The 22,188-nt window shown below is 39.1% G+C and overlaps 1 protein-coding gene across 1 annotated transcript in view; it reads right to left on the reverse strand.

Annotated features, from left to right (window-relative positions):
- LOC126419331 (uncharacterized) overlaps positions 1–22,188 on the reverse strand; it is a 105,744-nt gene that overhangs the window by 56,596 nt on the left and 26,960 nt on the right. Inside the window, exons 2-4 of the mRNA XM_050086516.1 lie at positions 14,980–15,093; positions 14,607–14,704; positions 11,747–14,520 (exon numbers count right to left, since the gene is read on the reverse strand). Coding sequence (XP_049942473.1) covers positions 11,747–14,520; positions 14,607–14,704; positions 14,980–15,088 — 2,981 coding nt within the window. The 5' untranslated portion in view covers positions 15,089–15,093. The remainder of the gene's footprint in view (positions 1–11,746; positions 14,521–14,606; positions 14,705–14,979; positions 15,094–22,188) is intronic.

A 22,188-nucleotide genomic window follows, 5' to 3' on the forward strand; every position in this document is an offset into this window, starting at 1 on the left:
GCCACCCCTCAACCCAGACAAATTACAGTGCCAGCACCTGGACAACGAAGTCATCCAGGTGTGTATTTTTGTGCAAGAATATGTGTATGTACGTGTGTGTGGAGTCCCCAAGGGACTTCAGCTAGAAGTACGCGGGTGGCATCCGCAGGGACCTGAGCTGAGTCTGACATTGCTTCCACTTACTTGTGTCAGGCTCCTTCTTTCTCCTTCCCTGTCGGCCTCCCTTGGCCAACTCTTGCTTTTTCAACCCAACGGTATTAGGTTTTGAGACCCGAGGGTGTCTTTCCAATTTTCTTATTCCTACTTCTAACACAACTCCTGAGGAGAGCCCACTCCTTAAGAAAAGCCAGCAATCCTGAAAGCTGTGAGGATAACACCGCAGGTTGGGTGAGAGGCCAGTACCCTCTCTTCATAAAAAATTAAAAATGCTTTCAAGACTACAAGTAAGTCTTGGAACATTACTGACAAAAATAGACGACATCAATGGCAAAGAAACGGTATATGATTTGGAACGTGGAATGTAAGGAGTCTGTACAAGACAGGAGCTGCAATCAGTGTTGTCAAAGAAATTCAGAGGCACAAACTAGACCTAGTTGCACTGCAAGAAATCTGGTGGGAGGATGCTGGCAGCATTAATGTTGAAAACTGTACTATTCTGTATGGAGCCTGTGAACGAGGTCATCTGTTAGGCACTGGTTTCTGCGTCAGTAAGACTTTGGCCACTAATGTTTCAGTGTTCATTTCCGTCAACCCAAAAACATCTGTTGTAACACTGGATGTAAAGCATATTAAGATGACTTTTGTGAACTGTCATGCTCCCACGGAGGAGAGCAAAAGTGAAGTGAAAGGAGAGTTCTATGCACAACTAGAGGCAGTGATGGACGCTATACCAAATGGACACCTGAGGATCCTCCTTGGTGATATGAATGCCAAGGCTGGGAAAGAACAAATATTCCAAGACACAACAGGAAGGCACAGTCTACAAAACCTAAGCAATGATAATGGAGTTAGGTTCATCGGCTTCGCTACATCATTAGGGTTGTTCATCTCCAGCAAACTTCCAGCGGAAAAATATACATTAAGGAACCTGGGTGTCACCAGATGGGAGAACTATAAATCAAATAGACTATGTTGCCATTGATCTCAGAGCCAAGAGATGGGTGTTGGACAGCACGGGGTGCCAAAGGTGGGAGTGATCATTTCCTGGTCAGAGGCTTTTTAAACATACAGTGTAAAGGAAGAACGGGGCCTAAGTTAAAAAGAGTGGAAATGTACCATGTGGAGAAACTAAAAGATGAAGCAACGAAGACCAAATACCAGGTGCAACTTAGTAACCACTTTGAAGCACTCAGTGAATTGGACATGAATCAGGACCTTGAACTAATGTGAGGAAACATCTAGAGCTCAGTTAGGGATACAACAAAGGAAACACTCATGGGAAACACAGTGGGCAAGAAGATCTGGTTTGCAAAGGAACGTGCAGATGCTCTGGAAAGGAGGAAGGAAGCCAGGAGCAAGTGGCTGAAGGGGAAAAATCTGGCACAGGGCTAAGCACAATCTGAGGAGGTCCGAAAGACTACACAAGCAACTCTGAGAAGAGCAAAGAGGAAATACATAAGGGATATAATCACTGAAGCAGAAACAGACTTCAGAGGACAAAAGACTAGGAAAATGTTTCTGAAGGTGAAGTCACCAGGCCAAGGAGAAATTTGCCAAAGATTCCCATGATAAGATCCTGACTAACGATAGCGACATAGCTGAGAAATGGAAAAAGTACTTTCAACAGCTGCTAAATTGTGATGAACTCTAACTGCAGTTTGATTTCCAGTACCCAATTACAGCCGATGCAGTGTGTCCACCACCTACTCTGGATGAGATAAAACCCAGAATCAGACACGTTAAGCAGAATAAGATTCCAGATGAAGATGGAATACAGGCTGAAATTATCCTGGAAGGAGGAGAGAAACTTGTAGAAAGAATACACTGACTGATACAGGCAATATGGACCAAAGAAGAATTACCAGCAGAATGGAAAACAGCTCTGATTTGTCCAATACATAAGAAGGGCGACAAACTGAATGTGACAGCTATCGAAGAATCGCCCTGCTTAATGTCTGCTATAAGATCCTGTCCAATTGCCTCATACATAGAATTCAGCCAGTGGCAGAATTGGTGATTGCGGAGTACCAGGGAGGTTTCTGGCCATGACGGTCAACACTAGATCACATCTTCAGTCTCTGGCAGCTCACTGAGAAACTGGGTGAATATGGTAAAGATTTGCACATTTTATTTGTTGGTTTTAAGAAGGCCTATGATTGCATACATCACAATAGCCTGCTCAGCTGTTTAAGGGAGTTTGGCATGGCAGAGAAACTCATCAATCTGATAAAGATCTGTCTGAACGAAACACATGCAAAGGTGAAGATGGGAAATCATGTAACTGAGGAATTTGAAATTGTGACAGGGCTCATGCAAGGAGATGGGTTGTCCCCCATCTTGTTCAACTTTGCCCTCGAGAAGATCGTACGTGGGACCTTCCAAGAGAATGAAGGGATTGAAATTAAAGGAAAGAGACTGGTATATTTGCCTGTGCAGATGACATCTGTTTACTCTCTAGGTCTGAAGAGGAGTTGGAGCAAATGACCAAAGTACTAAAGAAGGCTGCCAGCAAATTTGGGTTAAACATAAACGAAGCCAAGACAGAGTACCTCGTTAAGATGCGTGGTCATTGTCAGACTGCTGGTCATCTACAATCACTGCAGGTTGGAGACCAGTCCTGTAAGAGAGTGTATGAATTCAAATACCTAGGGGCACTTTTCATTGAGAACTCATCATGTGAAGCAGAGATCAATGCCAGAATACAAGCAGGAAACCAGTCTTACCACAGCCTAGCACAACTACTTCAGTTCAGATATCTCTCCAGACAGTTCATGATTTGACCGTACAAAACCCTGATCTAACCTGTTGTTCTATATGGCTGTGAGACATGGAATATCTGGAAACAGGACTTCCATAAGCTTCTTGTTTTTGAGAGAAAAGTGCTTCGGAAGATCTTCAGGCCTGTTCTGGATGCAGATACAGGGGAATGGAGGATCAGATGCAACCAAGAGCTTGAGGAACTATACCAGCAGCCCAACATAGCAGCGACTGTCAAAGCCAAACGAATGCAGTGGGCCGGCCATGTGGCCCGGATGAAGGATCACAGATGGGAGGAGACCCAAGAAGCATTGGAGGGATGGCCTCCATGAAGATTTAAACCAAGTGTCAATAGATGTGAATGAATGGCAGATAGCAGCAATGGACAGAATACAGTGGAGGAGGAAACTTGTAGAAATGTGCAGTCCACTGGGCCTGACAACATAGTAGTAGTAATGTGTGTGTGGATTCCATAGCTCTGAAAAATGTGCCACAACTATTTAGTGAGTTGTTACCTTTACTGCTTTAATTATATTCCATGAGGACTTTCCATTACCATATCTAAGTCAAACTGTTTTAATGAAGGTGACTGAATGAATTTTTTATTATTGTACGGACCTCAGAGGCAAACTGTGTTATTGCAGATATGAAGTACAATATACACTCCTGGAAATGGAAAAAAGAACACATTGACACCGGTGTGTCAGACCTACCATACTTGCTCCGGACACTGCTAGAGGGCTGTACAAGCAATGATCACACGCACGGCACAGCGAACACACCAGGAACCGCGGTGTTGGCCGTCGAATGGCGCTAGCTGCGCAGCATTTGTGCACCGCCGCCGTCAGTGTCAGCCAGTTTGCCGTGGCATACGGAGCTCCATCGCAGTCTTTAACACTGGTAGCATGCCGCGACAGTGTGGACGTGAACCGTATGTGCAGTTGACGGACTTTGAGCGAGGGCGTATAGTGGGCATGCGGGAGGCCGGGTGGACGTACCGCCGAATTGCTCAACACGTGGGGCGTGAGGTCTCCACAGTACATCGATGTTGTCACCAGTGGTTGGCGGAAGGTGCACGTGCCCGTCGACCTGGGACCGGACCGCAGCGACGCACGGATGCACGCCAAGACCGTAGGATCCTACGCAGTGCCGTAGGGGACCGCACTGCCACTTCCCAGCAAATTAGGGACTGTTGCTCCTGGGGTATCGGCGAGGACCATTCGCAACCGTCTCCATGAAGCTGGGCTACGGTCCCGCACAACGTTAGGCCGTCTTCCGCTCACGCCCCAACATCGTGCAGCCCGCCTCCAGTGGTGTCGCGACAGGCGTGAATGGAGGGACGAATGGAGACGTGTCGTCTTCAGCGATGAGAGTCGCTTCTGCCTTGGTGCCAGTTATGGTCGTATGCGTGTTTGGCGCCGTGCAGGTGAGCGCCACAATCAGGATTGCATACGACCGAGGCACACAGGGCCAACACCCGGCATCATGGTGTGGGGAGCGATCTCCTACACTGGCCGTTCACCACTGGTGATCGTCGAGGGGACACTGAATAGTGCACGGTACATCCAAACCGTCATCGAACCCATCGTTCTACCATTCCTAGACCGGCAAGGGAACTTGCTGTTCCAACAGGACAATGCACGTCCGCATGTATCCCGTGCCACCCAACGTGCTCTAGAAGGTGTAAGTCAACTACCCTGGCCAGCAAGATCTCCGGATCTGTCCCCCATTGAGCATGTTTGGGACTGGATGAAGCGTCGTCTCACGCGGTCTGCACGTCCAGCACGAACGCTGGTCCAACTGAGGCGCCAGGTGGAAATGGCATGGCAAGCCGTTCCACAGGACTACATCCAGCATCTCTACAATCGTCTCCATGGGAGAATAGCAGCCTGCATTGCTGCGAAAGGTGGATATACACTGTACTAGTGCCAACATTGTGCATGCTCTGTTGCCTGTGTCTATGTGCCTGTGGTTCTGTCAGTGTGATCATGTGATGTATCTGGCCCCAGGAATGTGTCAATAAAGTTTCCCCTTCCTGGGACAATGAATTCACGGTGTTCTTATTTCAATTTCCAGAAGTGTAGATGTAAAAATTTATGCAGAAAATTTTTAATCTCTGAATGAAAAATACATAATGCTACAGATCACTTATGCAAAATACTCTACAAGTACAAGAATGCACGTATTTCAGACATGCCATTTTTTTTCGCATCAGTCAGAAATTCATCAGATTCACAGACATTTGGTTCTAACAGAAATTCTTTTACCTTCCTGTTGAATTACTGTATTGGTAGGTTCCTTCTGTGCTGAGCTGTGACATTAAAGAGTTTTACTGATTGTACACAAAACATTTTTATGCTTTGTATAATGGGTCATGTAATTGGTGCATGTAGATCTCTATCTCTTCCAGAAGGATACATTTGTAATACTGAACGAACAGTTGCACTTCAGTCACCACTGGCTTTTGATACTTTTAGTAATATATTGGCTACATAATATTTGACAGACCACAGTCCCTATTTTGCCACCTTGCTTTCTTCTTATTTTATGTATTTATAAAATGGACAAATTTTGCATATATCAAGATGTCATGATCTTCGGGTTGTCTGATGTACAGCTTCATTTTAGTGATCTTAATATGTTAGGTTTGTAATTCTTTCCACAATATATATATTATGGCACCAGAATGTGAGTTGTAAATATTAAACTGTACCTTTATTTTTCATGCCACATCTTTTTATAATGTCATATGTGAATGGTTATGCTTTATATGTCTGTACATTTTTTTTAAAAGCAAGACTGATTATTTTACTTATGTAAAATAAAACTGTTCCAGAGTGTATGTTTGTTGCATTATGATAATGCAGTGCCTGTGTTGTTCAGAAGTATGATGCAATGTTCCTACAGACATGCATACATGTCAAAAGGAAAAGACATTGCAGCAACTACAGCCACTACATGTACATGAAACGTGTTTGCAGTTGCAAAAATGGACAACCATCAGCTATATAATGGAATGATGACAATTAAAACTGTGGCAGACCAGGACTTGAACACAGATTTCCCATTTACCATTAATGATAAGTGGGAAATTCAGGTGTGAGTCTGCCAGTACAAATTTTCATAGTTGTCATTCCATTATTCGGCTGATGGTTGTCCATATTCACAATGGTACTCTTAAGATTAGATTAGATTAGATTTACTTTCATTCCAATTAATCCATAGTGAGGAGGTCCTGGATATAGAACATGTCAGAAAAACAATAATACATGACAAATATTTACAACTAAAACAAATGTTCTTTTTATTTATAAAGTAATAAATGTAAAATAGAACTACTACAATACTTATTTACAATGAACACATTACTGCACTGAAATGGTGCAGAAGTTAGATTGTACTTTATATACAGGGTGTCCCATTTATCTTGACCACCCTAAATAACTGTTTCTCCAGATGCAAATTACAAAATGTTTCAAGCAAATGTTCTTTAGCTGCCAGGGGGACATCAATCAGCATGAATGACTTCATTGCAGCTTTGTTTTTTACAAAGATATGAACAGAGGTATGACTTTTTTAAATGGCACCCCGTATTTTTTATTCAGTAATTCATTTCCTCTCCTAAAGACCTATTCAAAAATGTATCACAGCACACACACACATAAAGGCTGGGGACACTTTCAATTATTTATTGCACAAGAAGTAAACATTGTACAGATGTCATAAACATTGTATTTTGAAGAGAAACTCAGAAAAGTTTTTTTACAAACATTCGATGAGTGATCCAGCAGACGTCAATATGGTAAACGAATTCTTGCCATATCCGTCCCAGCACAGCATTGTTGACTGTGGCAGTCACATTCTCTTCCAGAGCTATGCTGCATCACGTGGTAGAGGCAATACATACAGCAGATTTTTAATGTATCCCCACAGAAAAAAGTCACATGCAGTGAGATCTGGTGATTGGGGAGACCATTTCATGAAACAGCTGTCCCCTTCTGTTTCATGGCCGATCGATCGATGCAGCAGCTCCGTGTTCAGGCACCCATGAACTTCACGATGAAAATGGGGTGGAGCCCCATCCTGCTGAAAGATGAATGGAGAGTCCAATTGCATTTGAGGCATCAGCCATTGCTGCAACATGCCCAAGTAGGAATACCCAGTGACAGTGCTCTCGGTGAAGAAGAATGGCCCATATAGTTTTCGACGTGACAAGGCAAAAAAAACATTTACCTTTGTGGAATCATGCTCAAATTCAGTGCATTCGGGTGGATGCTTTGTACCCCAGATCCTACAATTATGTCTGTCCACTTTCTCATTAGTGTGAAAAGTGGCTTCATCACTAAAAATTAAGTGATCAACAATGCCAGTCACATTCTCATTCAATTGTTGCAACTGTGAACAAAACTCAAAACGCTTGTCATTGTCATCATCATTGAGCTTCTGCACTAGCTCCAATGTGAATGGTTTCATAGACAGCTTCTGTCGCAGGACTTTCCGCACTGTCATTGGAGCCATTTCAAGTTCACGGGATGCACAGTGCACTGATTTCTTTGGACTCCTTATGAATGTCTCTCGTACACGCTCCACATTCACTTGACTCACACTGGGGTGTCCCCTCCTCTTTGCCAGGCACAAGCAACCTGTTGTAACGAATTTATTGTGCCAGTGGTAAATGGCTTTCCTTGTTGGTGGCTTCTTACCATACTTGGTTCTAAACATTCATTGAACAGCTGTAGCACACTTGTTTGACACTCCAACACACAGAAAGCTTGCTCTGCACCTAAACTCGCCAAGTTTGCAACAAGCGCTGGCTATCAGCAAATTACCAAACTACGCTATGATGATACACATGAAAAATAACTTTCAGGGTTTTTATTCAAAATGACATATATATGATATCTGTACAATGTTTGGTTCATGTGCAATAAATAATTGAAAGGTTCCTGGACTTTATGTACATTCTGTGTGTGTCTTGGTTATACTGAGAAATCCGTCAATGGAGAAGAAGGAGTTGGCCACCAACAAATCCTTGAGGCTTGTCTTAAAATGAATTTCATTGGTTGTTAAGCTTTTTATGGATGCTGGCAAATTACTGAAAATGTGTGTTCCTGAATAATATACACCTTTTTGTACAAGAGTAAGTGACTTTAAATCCTTGTGAAGATTATTCTTATTTCCAATATTGACTCCATGAACAGAACTGTTGGTTTGAAAAAGTGATATATTTTTAATGACAAATTTCATGAAGGAATAAATATATTGGGAAGCAGTAGTTAGTATCCGTAGTTCCCTAAATAGGCCTGTGCAGGATGTTCTTGAGTTCACACCACATATAACTCTTATTGCATGTTTCTGTGCCTGAAAAACTTTAGCTTGGCTTGATGAATTACCCCAAAAAAATCCCATATGACATTATGGAGGGAAAGTAAACATAGTATGCCAACTTTTTCATTTTTATATCCCTTATGTCTGACAGAATTCGCATTGCAAAAAGATTTGTTTAGACACTTCAGCAGTTCTGTGGTGTGCTCCTCCCAGCTGAATTTATCATCAAGCTGTAATCTCAAGAATGTAACATTGTCCACTTCTTCTATCTGCTTGTCATCATATGTTAGGCATATACTCATGGGACACTCTTTACAAGTTCTGAACTGCATGTAGTGTGTTTTTTCAAAGTTTAGTGACAAAGAATTGGCTAGGAACCAGTGACTAACGTCCACAAATAGTTTATTAGTCGATCTTTCTAAGACTACACTTGATTTGCTGTTTATTTCAATGTTTGTATCATTGGCAAACAAAACAAACTTGGCATCTGGTAATGTTACTGATGAAATGTCATCGATACACACAAGAAAAAGTAAGGTCCCTAAGATGGAACCTTGTGGGACCCCACATGCAATTAGTTTCCAGTTGGATGACGCCTGATAGCTTAATACACGTCTCTTTCCTAATACCACCCTTTGTTTCCTGGCAGAGATATAAGATTTGAACCATTTTGCAACATTTCCTATTACACCATAATATTCTAATTTACTTAAATGGATATTGTGATTTACACAGTCAAATTCCTTTGCCGGATCACAAAATATACCAGTTGCCTGCAATTTTTGGTCTAATGAATGAAGTACATTTTCATTGTAAGTGTAGATAGCCTTCTCAATATCAGAACCCTTTAGAAATCTGAACTGTGACTTTGACAGCATGTTATTTGCGATAAGCTGATTATAAAGCTGATTGTACATTACATTTTCTAAAATTTTTTGAGACTGCTGGCAAAAAGTGAAATTGGACAGAAATGTGACACTATTTCTTTATCTCCCTTCTTAAACAGTGACTTAACTTCAGCATATGTCAACCATTCAGGAAATATTCCACTGATAAATGACTGGTTACACACACAGCTTAATATGTTACTTAACTCAGAGTCACATTCTTTGCTGATATTTCACCATACCCGCTAGATGTTTTTGATTTTAAAGATCTTATGATGGAACATAGCGAACAGTAGTCCCATATTTAATTATTCACGTTGTTATATGGACCATCAGTTACAATTTTTGTCATCATGGAACAAGGACACTGTAAACATCTGTACAGTCCCAAAAATGTTTTTCTGTTTTACCTATGTAAAATTATTTTAACATTTTTGTCTGTCGTGTTGGTGTTATAAGCCACAAATTTAATTATATGTATGTTTTGCACTGTCAGCTAGATTTTTCTGTCTATTTGACTTTATGCAGTTCTTTAAAAAATTGTTCCACATAAGTAATTATTAGTCATTTAGCAATGTGTAGTGCCACTAAGGATACACCATCGCTGCCTACCAATAGAATTTTGTTTCATGCTGCTGTTATCACTGTACAACCATCAATCTGCCTCTGTCAGTTACATATGTATTATATAACTTCAGTTCATCTGTAAAACTTGATATATCTGGTATGTGTCCTTTACTTGTAATCTGTGGATATTTTTGTGATGTGTCCTGGCAGCACTGTTGCTTTTACTACATGATTGTGTATCCTCTGTTTGACAAATGTCTGATGATGGAGCACCAGCTAATAACATTTTGTTAAGTGATCTATACAGCATTTGTGCAACACTGTTCCAACTGTGCAACAAGCTTGCATGTTTCCCATACTACTTTTTGTTGCATCTCCAAATTTTGTTAGGTCATGCTTGTCCCTGGAATTGTGCTTGTGACATAAGTCATAATTTTGGTAGTTGTTATAGTTCTACTTGGCAGGCAATACACACTGCAAAATAAAAAAAGGATGGCGGAGCAGGTACCATGTTGTATATTATTCTTACTGACTTTTTCTAATTTAAAAACATTGTTACTTAACTCCCTCTGGTGACTCCACAAAACGGTACCATGTGTTATGTAACTGTGTATCAAGGCATAATAAGCAGTTCTGAGAACAGGAATATTGGCACAGAGGTGTAGTTTCCTCAGAGCAAAATATACCCTTACTAATTTTTCTCACCACTTATTCAATAAGATTATTCCAACATATTTTAGAATCAACTGTGGCCTCAAGGGAATTAACAGCATTTACAGCTTGTTCCATTAGCATGTTATGATTCAATGCAAAACATAGGTCCCATAATTTGACTGATACATAGGGGGTTAGCATTACACAATCAACAACTTTACCAGTTCATACAGTTTTTGACAATCATTAGTTTATCTCAAAATCTCTATTGTTTCTGATGTTATCAAGACAGCAAGATCATCTGCAAATAAGCAGCTGCAAGTTATAGGTTACATTATGTTGTTTTTTGTGATCTAAACACTTACTGATCTTCATGATGAATTACACTTTATTTACTCTGGGTTTGTCTGAATAACTTTAGGAATTTACTATGTACTCTTTGTATATGCACCTGTGAATACATTACACATTTATCTAGTAATGACTTGCCAAAAATAAACCAAAATTGTTTGTATATGCAACCAACAAAAACAATTCAGATTAACTCTAATATTATCTGGATTTTGTTGGTGATATGGAAGCCTATCCAGAAATAATAGTATTTATAATGATTCAATGGTTGTTTCATCATGGCAGCAGCAAAGTGTTCTTGGAAAACTAGTTTATGTAATCAACTGAATGAAAGACTTTCATGATCTCATTATCTAACAACACATATACGTGGCTCACAATTACTTTCTACACTTACTGTGAACTGACAGTTGACAGCCAATGATTAGAGCTGTAGGTCTTAAACTGCTGTCATAAAGCAAAAGATCCACACAGTTTTTGGCAGACTTTAACTATAGTATAATTTTTTCTTCAAATATGTCACGTGTAAATTTCTTTCAGAATTGTAAACAAAGATTCAAGTTCATTTGATATATCAGTTAGTAGTGTTTTAAGGTCGTTTTGAAGCCTTTGCACACTTTTTGTTGTGTTTTATCTCTTTCAGAATATGGTATCTTCATTAAGACTGGAATCTTTATGACCTGGGAAATGACTGGAGCTGAGCAAAGTCTCAGCAGATATCAGGGTAGCAGTCATAACCCCTTCCTTATTTTACATCCCTGCATGATTTAATGCATGTGTGCACACATGCGCACACTTGCATGCACTCACACGTGTGCACACACACACACACACACACACACACACACACACACACACACACACACACACACAACTTTTCCTCGCATTTGTGTAATGAAGCAATGCTTAAGAAAAGGACAGTAAATATAAATAGTAATAGAGAGGCAGGAAACTTTCACTGTTTAACTTAACACAAAATAAAATAACACATATAATTGACTAATGAATACTGGTAGCTGAATAAATTATTGACTTTTACATACTTATTAAGGCGCACAAAATCAGAATGAAGATTAAGTAAGACATCCTTAAGGCTCTTGTTCTGGTCTGTGAGATGTCTCAAATAGGCATGGTCTGTTCTCTCTTGTTTGCTGCTCGCCAGTGTTTCAGCAGCATGAACAGTACAGTTTTCCTTTGTTGGTATAGCATCCACATCTTCTCTGCCGTTGCACAACTGACCAATGTTATTTAAGACACTATTCATCCGAGGAATCTTTGGAAAATTTGGATGATTTCTTAATCTAAAATTCTGTAATTTAAGTCCACTGTAAGGTACCCTTGACTTTTCTGAAATACTGCACTTACTTCCTCCTTCAAGATAAGCAGAGAGAAGAGACTGAAAGTCTGTACAAGGTGGTGAAGGATAACAAGTACAATGTGCATGAGATTTATTAGAGTTTTCATCCAATGACCATGGGTTTTCTGGCTGTTTTCCTGTTTCTAGGCATTTCTCATTAGGAGGAAGTGAATCTTGACAGTCTGCTTGGGCCTTCTCTTTAGTTGGTTCATCTGATGTGTCAGAACATCTCATTAAAGCAGGGCAACAGGACTGCCACTCTGAACAGGCAGTGAGTTTTGAATGCAATGATAAAACTGGATGAAGATGATCACCTGCTAAGGTATGCTGCTTTTCACGCAGGAATACATTTGCTAACTCCATTGGTGACTGTCCTGATGATGGACGGTGAAGTTTCATGATTGAGAGTGTCTGCTGTATATTTAGGCCCAGATTATGGCTTGGTGTTATTGATGTTCCAACAACAAAAGGTATTGTATGAAAGTCAAATTTCTGTAATGAACCTGAACAGATATGTTTTGACTGTGATGATAATGTCGGCAACTGAAAATTTTTCTTCTTGCTAGTGATAAGACTCATATCTTTTGGAGGCACAGGACTGGCGTCTTGATGTTGTACATTTGGCGTTGTTCTTGTTTTTCGTCTTTGAATCTCATAATTTTTGGAGCTCTTCAGAACTTTTTTAAATGGCTTTGAAGCTGGAATCTTCTGTTTTATGACCTCAACGGTCATCATTTCCCCAGGAGATTCTGAGAAGTCGTGCAAGGAAAGACTATTATCTGTGGGTGCATTTGGCTGATTTTCTTCTGTACCATCTTGTGTATGGGTCCTGTCACTTTTGATGCTACCCAGAAGTTCTATGTTTTCCATCTCTTCTTGCAATTTGTCCTCATTAATCACATATTCATTTAATTTCCTCACTTTCTGAGTAAGATTTGCCAGTTTTTGATTCATCATCTTAACAGGTTTTTTTGGGAGAGCTATTTTAATATCTCTTTCTGGTTTCTGATGGCCACCCACATTTGATTTGGTTGCTCCAGGCTTAGCTGCTGCATTATGGTACAGCTCAACTACATTGTCTGTTGGCCATAACTGGCATGGTACTTGTGTTGTTGAGAAAGACTCTGTAGGACTAAATCTGTCTCTGTCTCCCCCGGATTCTGGTTTAAAACCTATGGTATTTCTTGAATCTGTGATTTTCAATTTATTAACTTTCTTCTTTTTAGGTTTTGTTGTGACTGATAAAACATCTTCATTTATCTTGCCTTTTTGCTTCACAGGTAAAGTGCAATGTCCTGCATTGTTTCTTTTTTTCTCATTCTTTTTATGTTTATTCTTTTTCTTCGGTGTGGCAGTTTGCAATGTGTCAGCAGAACCAACAGAATGAGCATTGTGAGATTTTGTCATTTTCTGCTTTCTACTTTTTTTACTTAAATACTGTTCTTCAAGATTTCTAGGATAATCTGGGCCACATACAAAATCATGTGGATTATCAAAAACATTGTTTTCTAAAAAATTGCTTGATTCTTCTTCACCTCTATCATAAGCCTCTTCTGGCAAATTCTGCTTGTTAAGGAGAATGTCATCTGTTTCTCGTTCTGGAGTATTTTCTTCTGACACCATAGACGCTATATATCTCTCAACATTTTCATATCTCATTTGGTGACGATCTCTGATCTTTCTTGATCGAAATTTCCTGCGACTTTCTTCTATTGAAACATTAAGTTTAGAATCCTCATGCACATTGTTGTGTATGTCCGCTAATAAACTGGTAAGTGTATCAGATGTAATTCTTTTCTCTGCATAAAGTTGTGAAAGATTGTTTGAAAATTTATTATTTTTTGGCCCATGAAGCTCAAGTCTTTCTGATGAAGCTTCAGGCTGAGCTAAATTTGGAATTTTTGTCAGTTCTGTAATAGGCTCAGAACTATTTTCAGATGTCATCGTGAAAGTTTTAGAAGTTTTTCTATTTTTATTTTTATGAACTTGCCTTTCTTCTTTGTATGTGTCAGTAGTGTCCATAGGTGCCACTTCTGACTTTGTCATTAAGTAATTCTTTTCAATTGCATGACCACTTTTCTGTGTTTCTGCCTGAATGTCATTAATGGCATCATTTGTGCTTTCTTTTTCTGGATTTGGTTGCAGATCGTGGTATAGGCTTTTGATGTCCTTTCTTTTTTGGATATGAGTTACTTCTAATGGGGCATCAGTATTGCATTCTGCATTATTGAACATTTTTGACTCACTGCCAATTTCTTCAGACTTGCTTAATGCTACAGGTGTCTGTTTATCATTAGTCTCTTGATATTGTCTTCCTTCTTTATGGGTGTCCAATTCTTCTGCAATCAGTCCTTCAGATGCACTTTTTAAGTGAGGCTGCTTATCCTCTGAAGGATCATTTGGTCTTTTATTTCTGTTTGAACTCTTTCTTGATTTTGCATTTGGGGCTTTCTTTATCATCTGCACAATAAATAAATGTATTAGGAAGCATTCATTACTATTTCAAAGAATCACAGTAAATATATTGCTATTTTCATGAACCATACCTTACTTAAACTATTACCGCCAGAACTATGGTACAGCATTTTGATACAGTTTAGTGTTTGTTTAATTCTGTCATAGTCAGTTTCATAACTTTCAATTTCTGGCAAAAGAAAAACACTGGAACTAGAATACAGAGCCAAATATGACCATAATGAGAATTAGTAAATATATGAAACAAGTTAATGTAAAATGGTTGTTAGGAAACACATGAAACTGTTAGTATCAGTCAGCCATGGAAAATTAAAATGATAAAACATGTTCTACTACAATTAAACAAATGAGAAACAGACAAAATAAAAATAAAGTCACACTTAGTGATAAGCAGTCACATGAAGGCATATCAGACATGTCTCAAATAATAGTTCTAATACTTGCTTTTTGTTTCATTTTGTTGCTGACTCACTATCTGACTTCCATGGTCAATGTTATCGCCATGACAAGAAACTTTCTGAGAATCATCTTTTGGTAGTGGGTAACTATACATTGGGTCTGTAAACACATACATAATCAGAACATTAACAAAATAATCAAATGAAAATGTTACAACATGTAAACACCTGAAAAATTTGAGTTCCCAGATATATTCAGATATGATTAAAAATAAAAGTAATAATATGTTCTGTATGTCAGGGAGGGGCTAAAGAACTGGAAAAAGCCACAAGGTGTAGCCATAAATGTGAAATGTGTGTGTAGCTCAAAGCAAGCGTGTTGAAATTATTAAATCACTACAAGAAGTTGTCTACAGTGTCAAGTAAAAGAATAAAATAGTTATTGGCAGAATCAAGAAACTGGAAGGTGAATGTGAAGGAGAAAAGCATGTAAAAACCATCGAAATTGGGAGTAAAAAATATGGAACTGCAAATCTAGCATTCACTAGCACAAAAATCATAATTGTAACACTAACTGGTCCACAACGTGTTTGTACAAGGTGGCACAGGGAAACGGGAAATTTCGAAATAATGTCAGTTCCATGAATAAATGCATAAAACTAGTAATTTATTAACGAAATTGAATGTATTCAGTATGCCATTATTCAGTATGTCTTTACAATCAAAATGTCCAAAAGTGTCTCTTTACTTTTTAAAGATGACATCGGAAAGATGTGCTCGCATTTGGCGTTCACACTCTAACAGCCTGTTATGAAAACTCTGGAATGTGTGGTGTAGCAAATCTTGGGGAATGGCAGTGATTTCGTTTTCAATGTTCTCCTTCAGTTTGTGGATTGTTGCAGGACGTGTACGGTACACCTTGCCTTTAAGGTATCCCCACAGGAAGAAGTCGCACACGCTAAGATCAGGGGATCTCGCAGGCCATGCAATGTCACAGTTATGTGAAATAATGCGTCTTCCAAACAATTGACAAACTGCTGCCATCGATTGTTGAGCAGTGTGTGACGTGGCTCCATCTTGCTGAAACCACATGTTTTCGACGTTAAGATTAAGCTCGTACAGTCTCTGTGTAAAGAATGTTTGAAGCATTTCAACATATCGAGCAGATGTTACTGTCACTGCACTACCACCCTCACATTCAAAAAAATAAAGGCCAATAACACCATGACATGATACAGCACACCATATTGTGACTTTGGCACTATGTAGTGGTCGCTGGTGAAACTCACAAGGATTGTCTTGTGACCAACAACAAAAATTCTGTTTGTTCACGAATCCATTCAGGTGGAAATGGGCTTCGTCTGATATCCATAAGTTACCAAGGAAATTCGCGTCCTCATTGATTTTAGCCAATCTCTGGCTACTAAACTCCATATGTGACGCTGGGTCTTGTTCATGTAAGTGTTGCACAATCTGCAACTTATAGGGATGGAAGTCTAATTTGTGCAGTATTCTTTGTAAGCTTCATCACTTAATCCCTAGCGGAGATGCATGCTGTCGAATGGAGCGGCAAGTACTTCTCTCGATTGCAGCTCTAGCAGCTGCAATGTTCTCTGAGGTATGTACCGTTGGAATGCCACCTGGAGGTTTCTTTTTCAAGGCAGATCCTGTTTCTTCAAAATTATGCACCCACGTTGTAATCGCATGTGCAGATGGGACACGTCCATGACGTCCAAGCTGGTAATGCTGTCGAAATGTTCTCTGCGTGGCAGTCGCACTATCACCATTTTTGTAAAACGCTCTCACAGCTACTGCACGTTCTGCACCAGTCCAATTCTCCATGATTACTAAATGGCAATGCGTTCACATCAATTGTGCAAAGTTTCAAACATCTGCCAGTGCTACAGTGCTGCCAACTGTAACGTTCAAAATTTCCCGTTCCCCTGTGCCACCCTGTAGTACAAGAGGTACAGAGTTTGAAAATATAATATAGATAGATTAAAAAAAATCTGTTCCCCAAAGTGCAGCAGGAGAAAACACATATAACAGATATAGAAATGCACAAGCTTTTGGGGCCAGTGGCTCCTTCTTCTGACAAAATGATTGAAGGGAAAGGAGGAGTGATGAAGGTTAAGGATTGGTGAAGTTTAAGAAATAGGGAGAAGTGGGAATAAGTCACTCAGAAGGGAGACTTACTGGATGGGATGAGGAGGAAAAAATGATTGTTGGTGCCTGCACTGGATGACATTTGAAAACCTGAGAAATTACGGGTGTTAGATAGGGTAACAAGCAAGTTTCAGATTACTGGAAAAACTTTATGCTGGAGTCAATAATACCAGTAAAAGTATATATGTGTAACAGTTCTCCATGTTCTGATCAGTTAACCTAGAGCCAGACTTAATGTGCAAGTGAGGCAACAAATGTTACTAATAAGTAGTGCGGCAAACTTTACAAAAGCTTCATACAGTGCATGCAATAAATGTGAAAACATTTAATAGACCAGATTATCAAACTATGGATTAAATCATAAGTGGCTAAAAACATTTAGTTACATTATTTGTAGTATTGTTAAAGGAACAGAAAAATGTGCAGGCCAAACCAACTATTTTGAACAAATGGTACACAGGGACTAAACCAATATGCACAAAATGAACAGCTTATGGACAGTCTACACTGAAAATTTGCTAATGAAATCACAAAATAAAGATTTATCACTACATCATTACCTATTAGTTACTTTTTAAACAAAAAAAGGCCGTTTTTTTTCAGAAAAGAAGGAAGTGGCTATTTTACACCTAAATGCTATAGGCATGTGTAAATGAGTTTACAGTTAAAATGTATGATAATGATGATACCAAAGGGATAAAACTAAAGTCAGAGTGAGGTAACATGGTTCAGCACTTCATCCACTCATGTTCTTGCCATAAATAAATGATTTGAAGGAGTCGGCAGAAGTAAATGATGGCTCTCATTTTAGTAAGGGTTAGTCTGGTCTCTGTACCTCTTATTTTTTCAGACGCACCACATTATGGTAACAAGTAGTTTGACATGTACCATCAGATTATGCTGTCTACTATATAATTTGAATTGTCTTATTCTATTTATGTACCTGTCATTGAATTTAATGAAATATATGACATGCAATAATATAAAACATAGTCTTATGTGTTAGCTCTTCCAGAGACCCTTTCATTTACAGAAGACATTGGAACAGGCTTGCAAATGGTTCACATGAAACACTTAACCCTTAATCTTACAAAGACTTATGTCATACAATTACAGACAAATAAAAATTATTTACAGTTATCAGAAGTAGAGATCAGTGAGCACATCTCATTAATTAATTAGTTAATTGTGTTCCCTAGAGCCAATTAAGAAGGAGAACCTTCAGGGATGTGGAACAAGATATAAGGAAACTGTAGAAACTAAATCCATATATTGTAATAATAATAAACTATCACTATATTGTTAAATGCTTATGCCATCTAAATGTAATAAAATAAATTACAAAGAAAGCTGCTACTCTAAAAAAAAGCTGCTGCGCTCAGCTATACTACATAACTTCTGTTTATTCCCTATTGGTAGCTTACTATTTATTTCCAGAATGAATTATCACTCTGCAGTGGGATGTGCACTGATGTGAAACTTCCTGGCAGATTAAAACTGTGTGCCAGACCAGGACTCAAACCCAGGATCTTTGCCTTTCATGGGCAAGTGTTCTACTGACTGAACTACCAAAGAACAACTCATGAACCATCTTCACAGCTTTATTCTGCCAATATCTCATTGCCTACCTTCCAGACCTCACAGAAGTTCTCCTTCAAGATTTGCGGAACTAACACTCCTGGAAGAAAGAATATTATGGAGACGTGGCTTAGCCACAGCCTGGGTAATTGTTTCCGAAATGAATTTTTATGATGAGGTACTGGCAGAAGTAAAGCTTTGAGTGTGGGTTGTGAGTAGCACTCAGGTAGCTCAGCTGGCAGAACACTTGCTCATGAAAGATGAAGGTTGTATGCTCGAATCCCAATCCAGCATTCAGTTTTTAATCTGCCAGAAAGTTTCTACTATTTACTTGATTACATTAGTATGTTTTACGGAAAACAGTTACCTACATCTGCAAATACAATGTCCTTGCTACAGTACATTACTACTCATCATTCAGCTTCACAGATAATACTGCAACTTGCCAAGTAACTAACAGAACATTTTAATCTTTTGAAGTCAGATACTCAAATAATTTATAGGAAGAGCAACCAATGAATTACATTTATAATTTTCTATTGAACCAGTTGGGATTTTCAGTTTGTTGCTTTGTGTGAGATGGAAGCTTAATGAATGTCTTTGTACCAGACAACGTAACTCCACTCTGAACCATAGACAAGGAGGAAAGTCTACATGAAAATTATTTTTGTGTCTTGGATTGTGATTATGTACATCACTGTTTAGCTGAAACTGATTTTTGCACACACTAAATGTGGCCCTGTACATGATGTAATGTTCCCCAAGTGTTAGCAGATTTTGTGACTGTGTATCTTCACGCAGTAGAGCTGAGACGATTTTATCACTGCTTAGTAGACACCGTAATTACAATAAAACCTCTCTGTAAATTACAGTATCTACGTAAGTTTAAATGAACTGGCCTGGCAACTTTTTGTTCTCTCTCTTCTCGATCAACCATTGTCCGGTAAGGTCACAGTTAAGTAGAGATTCTGTTATTTGTGTTCATTTGCATGATAATAATAATTATTATTATTTAATTTCATTGTGTTTGTAATTAAGAATAATCATACCTTTTTTCCTCAGCTTTTTTTCATGAATTTGAAAAGTAAATGTGACTTACTTTGTGTGGGGATGTCTGTTGGTGAATGATTGCATATTAACGGCACCAATCACTCGAATACGATTGGTTTGCTTTCAAAATAGAACCTGCATTTAAAATTTCACTTTTAGCAAAACGAAGTCCAATAGCTTTTAGGCATAAATCATGTCCCAAAATCATACTTGCCAACAGACAGTCCTGGTAGAGAAGCCTAGCTAAAAAATATGGTGGTAATTAAATTCCATAATTACAATATTTAATTTCAAAAAGATAAAAAAAAAAGAAAAAAATTGCCACCATAGTGAGTTTCTTAGGCATCTAAATGGCTAATAAACTGTTTTGACACCAGCATATGGATGTTGATGATCTTGATACTTGATGATGATACTGACTTCAGGTCACTCAATGGCATGGGTACCAGCACTCTTGCAGAACATGAGCTAAATGCTTAGTTATATGAATAAGTTAACTGAAAAACTCACATGCAAGTACAGGACATGGAGAATTTGTCCTGTTATAATGTGATGTGTACAGCTCACAGCAGCCTTGCTATGTGAATCATGTGCCTGACTATGGATCAGAAGAAATTCCCTTCAAATCCTGGGAAGATAAGCATTTTCTTAATTGGTTGTAATTTCTGGGCAATGAATTTCAGATGCTACCATCTTTGTGGAGTGAAGTTCTACTCCTGCATCTCAAGCTGCTTGCATGTGTCAGCATGACATCAGTTGAGTTCGGATGAGCCAAGTCAAGTTAGGGTTCAGATGAGGTCTTACACAGAAATTATTAGGTGTGTGAACCAGCACCAAGAAGACTTTCTGCATGCTTTCATGTCATACACTGAAGGCAGAGCCTAACAGAGTGGTTCAGTGGAAGTGCAACCTATACGTCCATGGACTGAAACATGCTCTGATAAAATTATTTGTTCTCCAGTCCCACTAAGCCCAAATTTTAAGATGCCAGTAAGGGTACTTATTTAGTCACGAAGACTTCTGGCACTAGAAGTCACCATCATTCTGCCAATGGCCTTGTCAAAGAGGGCGGAGAAGCGGACAGAGGTTCAGGGCATCCTCACATCCTTGGGGGTGGGAAACTGCCTATAAATGCGGAAGAATCAGCAATGATCAACAGCATGAGGCTGCAGAAGGCAATGGAAACCACTGCATTAAAGACACATAATGTGTATCCACAGGACATGTGACCTGTAATTGAAAAAGTGTCATGATGATCTCTCCTTTGACAAAAGAATCCGGAATAGTCCTTCGTTTGGATCTCTGGGAGGGGACTGCCAAAGGGGTGGTGACCACAAGGAAAATATTGAATAGCCAATGAAAGGATAAAGTTCTATGAATGGGATGTGGAATGTCAGAAGTTTGAACATGGTAGGGGAGCTAGAAAATCTGAAAAGGGAAATGCAAAGGCTCAATCTAGATACAGTAGGGCAGTGAAGTGAAATGGAGAGAAGACAACGATTTCTGGTCAGATAAGAATAGGGTAACATCAACAGCAGCAGAAAATGATATAACGAGCGTAGCATTGGTTATGAATAGGAAGGTATGGCAGAGAGTGTGTTACTGTGAACAGTTCAGTGATAGGGTTGTTCTTGTCAGAATCCACAGCAAACCAACACCGACAATGATAGTTCAGCTACATATGCTGATGTCGTAAGCTGAAGATGAAGAGAGAGAGAAAGTGTATCGGGGTATTCATAGGGTAGTACAGTACGTGAAGGGAGTTGAATCTAATAGTCATGGGGGAGTGGAATGCAGTTGTAAGCGAAGGAGTAGAAGATAAGGTTACAGGAGAATATGGGCTTGGGTCAAGGAATGAGAGAGGAGGGAGACTAATTGACTTCTGTAATAAATGTCAACTAGTAATAGTGAATACTCTGTTCAAGAAACACAAGAAATGGAGATATACCTGGAAAAGGCTGGGTGGTATGGGCAGATTTCAGTTAGATTACATCATGGTTAGACAGAGATTCTGAAATCAGGTACTGGATTGTAAAGCATACCCAGGAGCAGATATAGACTCACGTCACAATGTAGCAGTGATGAAGAGTAGACTGGAGTTTAAGAGATTAGTCAGAAAGAATCAGCATACAACTAAGTGGGATATGGAAGTATTAATGAATGATGAAATACGCTTGAAGTTCTCTAATGCTATAGATACAACAATAAGGAATAGCTCAAAAGGCAGTACAGTTGAAGAGAAATGGAATTCTCTAAAAAGACCAATAACAGAAGTTGGAAAGGAAACCATAGGTACAAAGAAGGTAACTGCAAAGAAACCATGGATAATAGAAAAAATACTTCAGTTGATCGATGAAAGAAGGAAGTACAAAAATGTTCAGGGAAAATAAAGAAATACGGAAATACAAGTCACTGAGGAATGAAATAAATGGGAAGTGCAGAGAAGCTAAGATGAAATTGC

This window comes from Schistocerca serialis, chromosome 9 (assembly GCF_023864345.2).
Source record: "Schistocerca serialis cubense isolate TAMUIC-IGC-003099 chromosome 9, iqSchSeri2.2, whole genome shotgun sequence".
NCBI classification, from domain to species: Eukaryota; Metazoa; Arthropoda; class Insecta; order Orthoptera; family Acrididae; genus Schistocerca; species Schistocerca serialis.